Source organism: Leucoraja erinacea, chromosome 22 (genome assembly GCF_028641065.1).
Source record: "Leucoraja erinacea ecotype New England chromosome 22, Leri_hhj_1, whole genome shotgun sequence".
NCBI classification, from domain to species: Eukaryota; Metazoa; Chordata; class Chondrichthyes; order Rajiformes; family Rajidae; genus Leucoraja; species Leucoraja erinaceus.
This window is the reverse complement of record NC_073398.1, coordinates 1,401,661-1,408,693: the sequence shown is the minus strand read 5'-3', so window position 1 is coordinate 1,408,693 and position 7,033 is coordinate 1,401,661. Positions and strand designations below refer to the sequence as shown.

Here is a 7,033-nt window from a genome sequence, read left to right as displayed (position 1 = left end):
TTCCCAATATAGACTGGGAAAATCATAGCGTGAAGGATTTAAATGAGTTGCAATTCCTCAAAAGTGATCAGGAGGGTTTTCTCACACGAGAGAGGGCAACACTGTTAATATGCTCAACTGGGGTAAGGCCAACTTTGTGGGTATGAGAGAAGGTCTCGCTCTAGTTGACTGGAGCAGGTTATTTGAGGGGAAAGGAACATCGGCCAAGTGGGATGTTTTTAAAAGTGTACAGAAGAAAACTCAGGAAGTTTACGTCCCTGTTAGAGTGAAGGGCAAAGCAGGCAAACGTAAGGAAGCTTGGCTGGTGAGCGAAATTGAGACGTTGGTCAAAAACAAGAAGGATGCATGGGACAAGTATAGGCTTCTGGGATCAAGTGCATCCCTGGAGGAGTTTCGGGAACTAAGGAGTAAATTAAAAAAAAGATCAGAAGGGCAAATAGGGCCAGGTGATAGCTCTGGCGGGTAACATTAAGGACAGTCCTAAAATATTTTATAAATACATCGGGGAAAAGGGTAACGAGGGGAGATTGCCTGCCCTGCCAGCAGTCTGTTCGTTTTTCATCTTTTTGTTTTTTTTAGCATCTGTTAAGAGTTTGTTTTAATGTACTTCAGTTTGTTTTATGTGGGGGGAGGGGGGAGAAACTTTTTTTCACTTTCCCGGAGATGTGATCAATTATCGGAACACGTTATCCGGGCTATGCGGCCTACCATCGCTGGAGCTGGGAGCCGCCTCGGACTGTCGTGAGCCCACCACGGGGTGCGGACTTAACATCGCAGCGGCTCCCTTGCCTGGGATCGATCCCGCGGACTTACCATCAAGAGGCTAGTCGGGAGCTCCAACGCCGTAGAAGGTTCAACCAGCTCCGACGCGAGGGAGCTGACAAACTCCCGATGCGGGAGCTGATCACATCGACGCGGAACGTCCAAACGCTGCGGGAGTCAAGACCGTCCCGTCAACGGAGGGCTCGAGGCCCTCGACCGAGGAAGAACAAAAGGATGAGACTTTAACTTTATTTCGCCTTCCATCACAGTGAGGAATGTGTAGGAGTCACTGTCGTGGATGTTAAAATGTGTTTTTGAGTCTGTTGCTTTGTATGACAGACCTGGCCAGTGAAATTCCTCGTATGTTGCAAAACATACTTGGCGAATAAAATCTGATTCTGAGGGAGTGAGACCTCTCAGGAATAAAAGCGGTCACCTCTGTGTGGAGATGGGCAAGGTCCTCGATGAGTATTTCTTTTCTGTATTTACTGAGGAGAAAGACAGGACGGAGGAACGTTTAAAGCCCATAGTGCTGCGGCCAACAGCTCTTTGTTTAAATTCCCACACGTTAGCCGACAGCGGTTTGAACCTTTACGTGTCAAACCAGCATATTACCTTTACGCGCCAAGTCTGTAGCGCTGTTTATTGAACCATCATTACCTGTGGCAGATTGTGTTTCCTCAGCTGCCGCAGGAAGTACATCCTCTGTTGTACCTTTTTGACTGTGGAGTCAATGGTAGCCCCCCCCCCCCCCCCCCCCCCCCCCCCCCCACTGGAGATGTTGATTCTTAAGGAACTTAAGTCCAGGAACTTAAAAGACTCCACAGATGTGACTGTGGTGTTGTTAATGGTGAGTGGGAGGGGATGGGGAGGGGGAGCTCTCCTAAAGTCTCCAATCAATTCCACTGTCTTAAGAGCATTGAGCTTCAGGTTGTTGCGATGGCACCAGGACGCCAGCTGTGACACTTCCTGTCCAGGATGTTGCCAGGACTAGAGGGTGTGAGCTATAGAGAGAGGTTGAATAGGATGGGTCTCTATTCTTTGCAGTGCAGGAGGATGAGGGGTGATCTTATAGAGGTGTATGAAATCATGAGAGGAATAGATAGGGTAGATGCAGAGTCTCTTGCCCAGAGTAGGGGAATAGTTGACCAGAGGACGTAGGTTCAAGGTGAAAGGGAAAAGTTTTTATAGGAATCTGAGGGGTAACTTTTTCCACACACAGGGTGGTGCGTGTATGGAACAAGCTGCCAGGTGAGGTAGTTGAGGCAGGAACTATCCCAGCATTTAAGAAACAGTTAGAACAGGTACATGGATAGGACAGGTTTGGAGGGATATGGACCAAGCGCGGGCAAGTGTAGCTGGAACATGTTGGCCGATGTGGGCAAGTTGGGCCGAAGGGCCTGTTTCCACACTATCGCTCTATGACTGTATATTTTGTAGACCTGTACATGAGTCCACAGGAGTTGCCAGAACACGGGATGCAGTGTTGGGAGTTTTGGCCAGTGGTCATGTGGTAGAGAAACAAGCCCCTGGGTCTACGCCAATAATCAAGCATGTTATTCCCTCCACATTCTCATTGCCATCTCTCCCTCGCACTATTGTGACCATGTGGCTGCACACAGCAATCAATGCTATTGTTCAGTACGGAGTTATGGGGCGAAGGCAGGAGAATGGGGTTGAGTGGAAAAGATGGATCAGCCGTGATTGAATGGTGGTGTAGACTTGATGGGCCAATTCTGCTCCTGGAACTTATGAACCCAGTGGTCCATCGCCATACTTCTCACCATTGTCACTGCAAACCTGCTCAGCCATTTCACCCTTGTTGCAGTACACATGCCAGTCCCACTGCCCGGAACTCTACAATACTCGTTTCCAAGATAACCCGTAAATAAAACATCTATCCCACAATCTGAAGGAGTAGACTTGATGGGCCGAATGGCCTTATTCTGCTCCAACAAGTTATCTACCCGTATATCTTTGAGATGTGGGTGGAAACTGGAGCAACTTGTACGAAACCCCACCCAGTCTAAGAGAATGTGCAAACTCCAGGTCACCCAAGGTCGTGATGAAACCTGGGTTGTAGCAGCTCCACATGCTACTACTGCGATCATCTCTCATCTGCAACGTGCTGATGGTACAAGGACAGCAAGTACAATGCCAATGTTCTCTGGTGCAGAGAATGCGGTGCAATGTTATGGAAATGCATCCATTTCTGCAGGACCCCAACAGGATGGATGGTGAGGACTTTAGTGTATGGCCTCACTCTGACAGTGGAGGACAGAATGGGAGGGGGTGTTAAAGTGTTTGGCAACTAGGAGATGGTGTAGGCCGGGGTGGACTGAGCAAAGGTGTTCAGCGAATCGTTGGCCCAGTCTGCGCTTGGTCTCGCTGATACGGTTGACAGTAAATTGTTCTGCTTTGCTCACCATCATGTCATTGGACCATTGATTGGATTAATCAGAATTACAAGGACTTTATATCACTTAAACAAAGCTGATATTTGGTAATAATTTGTGTACCACTGTTTAATTTCTAGACAATAGTGTTTATTATCCACAAAAAGCAAAATATCAATCTTATTTGCAATGTTTTAGAGGTTGCATTAGCAGCAATTTGTGGGTCCATCAGTAGATATGACCAGAAATAAAGCCGCAACACTAGGGCACCCTCATACAATAGTGGCAGTTATTTACACCTGCTGTGCAATGTCACATCTGTTTGGAGGTGCAATGTTTGTGGAAAGCTCAGAAACATGCAGCCCTTACTACTGTTCCTCACAGCCACACAGACATCAGGCCTCGATCCACCTGTATTGTAGCTGGAGGTGGAAGAGGGAGAACTTCTGCCGCCTCCACCTTCCTGACAGAGAATCTGAGCTCTGCTGTGCTCTGGGTGCAGTAATCCTGCCCTTGTTCTCCTGGGGAGGCATTGCTATCAGTTTTATGAAGTTAGTTCATGAAGATTAGTCCTACAATAATATCCCAAAGCTGACAGTTCTGGCAATGCACTGAGTTAGAATGCTCGACTCTAGCATGTCCAGTCTCTCTGAAGTAAGGCATGGAAACACGTGTTCGGAGTACGTACATGTCATGAACTCGTCTGCATGTTTTTGGTTTATCATAGTTCAAAAAAGTCTTCTGTGTGTAAGTGTATTCAAGCAATCTATTCCCTTCCTGTAATGTGTGAGGGGACTGGGGCAGGATTGAAATGGTTCTGCTCTGAGAGGAGGGATAGACATGCATCATACAATGTGGAAACAGGCCCTTCTGATCAACTCATTCATGCTGACCAAGACACCTCATCTAAACTAGTCCCGTTTGGCCTGTATCTCCCTTGGCTTCCTATCTACGTACTTATCAAGAGTCTTTTAAATGCTGCTATTGCACCTACCTCAACTACTTCCTGTGGCAGTCTGTTCCATATACCCCACACCCTCTGAATGAAGAAGTTCTCCCTCATGTTCCTATTAATACTTTCCCCTCTCACCCATTGATTCCCCAGATAAAAGACTATGCATTCACCCTATCGTTCCTGTCATGGTTTTATACACCTCTCTAAAGTTGCTCCTCACTTCCTGTCCTCCAAGCCTGCCGCCCCTCCACATCCACATGTACAACTATATTACAATTATAAATATGCCAGTATTCACTCTTCTCCCTCACACACCCACTGACACAAGGTCTGTATCACCTGCCTTTCTTCAACTGTTCCCAGCTCCTTGGAGACCAACAGTGTTCTCAGTATTGTGAATTTAGTCCCAGCAATGTCAAATGTAACCCTTCCCCTTTGTGTGACTAAAGTCTCTTTAACGCATAGTTTATGTGAGTAAATGAGAACACTGACCTGTGCAGATGTGAAAATCACACTCCTTACTCAAGAGGACATGTCATCAATCAATGTTTAAAATTCCAGGATGCATCTAACCAAGAATACTGATGTATTTAACTTAACTGAACATAATACTCCAGGGTTAGTACTCCAGCTTTATCACAGATTGCTATCCTGCAAAAACCTGTCACACACACACACACAATTATACACACACAGGTGAAATATACTTGGTTAAATATGTAGCCGATTGTAATATACTTTTTTGGGGTTAACTTGGTTAACTTGGCTACAGTAAGATTTGTAATCTTAGCACCACATCTAGCCAACACTGCAATGTAAAGTAAAAAGCACTTTGCGAATATGAGGTTTTGAAATATGTCATTAATACAAATCTTTCTATTTGACTAAAAGGCTGGGGTTCCTCAAAGCTCTGAAGTGTGACTGGTCTAAGGCTTTTAAAGTATTAATGCAAGTGTGTGAGTGAATGTGTAAATCAGCTGTGATTCATCTGATTACAGGTAAAATGATAGTGATTCTGTATCCCCTGCTGAAAAGAAAGGCCTTCACATAGTTTGCCCACAGCTTCACTTGTATAAAGTTGAAGCCAAGTCAGATCGGAGAAGGAAAGGGAGTTAGGGAGTGCAGATGTTTTTTAGCTGAGATTGCATCACTTCACGTGGATCTAGGCTTCCGATTCTAAACAAGCGTCTGTTTCATCTTTATCCGTTTGACCCAGTAGAAAGAATTTGCCATCGGCACTCAGTTCTGTCGCCTTCATCAGTGCAGCCAAAGCCTCTGGATCCTACAACAGAATTTTCCATTAAAAAACTGAAAGCAATTCTACAGATACAGACCGCTTCATTCTGTCCTAACGCTCGACTGTCTTGCTACAAGGGGGTTCCCCAACACGTTGAGTCCGAGTCCGATTCAGTGGGTCAGGCATCTCTGGAGAACAGCGGATAGGTGATGTTACGGGTTGTGACCCTTCTTCAGGCTATTAGGGGGAGTAAACTGAAAGTGAAAAGAGCAGGACAAGTCCTGGTTGGCAACAAACAGCCTCAGGCAAGGGGATCCCTGATGGACAGATTGTCCGACAAAGGTGAGATATAGAAAGGTGTGAGCCCATGAGGGACAGGGAGTTGTGAACTATGACGTTAGTTTACAGACTTGTGGTGGGGGGTGGGGGGGAGAAGCAGAAACTGGTGCAAGGTCGGTAAGGGGGTGATGGGGAGTAGACAAGTGTGTTGGGGCGGGGAGGGAGAGTGTTTGTAGAAGTTACCTAAAATTAGAGAATTCAAAGTTCACATCCAAGCAGAATATGAGGTGCTGTTCCTCTAGTTTGTGTGTGGCCTCAATTTGTCAATGGAGGAGGTCCTGGACAGAAAGGTCAGTGTGGGATTGGGAAGGGGAGTTAAAATGGTGACCCAGTAGACCATGCCGGGACTGAGCACCATGGTTGGGCAGAGCTGTTACCGAGTCAGCGCTTGGTCTCACCACTATACAGGAGCCCATATCAGGAACACCGGATGCAATAGATGAGGTTAGAGGAGGTGCACGTGGACCTCTATCTCATCTGGAAGGACTGCTGGGGATTGAACTTGCTTCAGTACGCATGTTGGTGACGCACACCTTGTGCTTCATTATTTTCCCATCATCCAGCCTCACCATTCCCCAGCAGTTTGAGTTCACCCTGTGCAAAAACATTGACCCTGAACTCTTATATTTCACTTGTCAGATGTGAATCCACCTTCAAGGAGCTGCAATCAGTGACCTGTGAAGGGGAGGCCAATACAGTAGTTTGCATCTGTGGTCCTGAGAGTTTAAAAAAATGAGGGGTGACCTTATTCGAATCCATAAGGCTTGACAGAGGAGATGGAGACACAAGGAACTGCAGAAGCTGGAATCATTTTAATATAACTATATAAGAATAATTTAATTGGCGATGTTTCGGGTCAGGACCCTTCTTCAAGGGGGGGGAAATCAGGAAAAGAGGCGGGACAAAGCCTGGCGAGTGATAGGTGGATACGGATGAGTGGGTTTGATTGCCAGATGCGTGGACAAAGGCTTGAGATGAAAAGGAGACACAAGAGTGTTGGATGAGGAGAGAAGAGAAGTGAAATGTGAAGCTGGAGGCAGGGATGTAGGTGAAAAGGGAGGGGGGTGGAGAGGCAGAGTGACATGGGTGGGCACTTGGACGGGTGGCACGAGAGAGGGCTGGGAAACGGAGGATTTAATGTTGATACTGTAGTGTTGGAACTACTCCACTGGAATGTGAAGTGCTATTTCTCCAGTGTGCATGCGTCCAGTGTGGCAATGGAGGAAGCACAGGACAGCAGGGTTCGGTGTGGGAATGGAAAGGGGATTCAAAATGGTTAGCACCCGGCAGATCCAGCATGCCTTGGCATATTTTTTACTCAGAAATATTCAGGTGTATTCACTA

The 7,033-nt window shown here is 46.6% G+C and overlaps 1 protein-coding gene across 1 annotated transcript in view; it reads right to left on the bottom strand.

Moving 5' to 3' along the window:
* Window positions 1-3,286: 3,286 nt before the first annotated feature.
* Window positions 3,287-7,033, bottom strand: part of LOC129708030 (DCC-interacting protein 13-beta-like) — a 65,593-nt gene continuing 61,846 nt past the window's right edge. Inside the window, exon 18 of the mRNA XM_055653571.1 lies at window positions 3,287-5,395. Coding sequence (XP_055509546.1) covers window positions 5,276-5,395 — 120 coding nt within the window. The 3' untranslated portion in view covers window positions 3,287-5,275. The remainder of the gene's footprint in view (window positions 5,396-7,033) is intronic.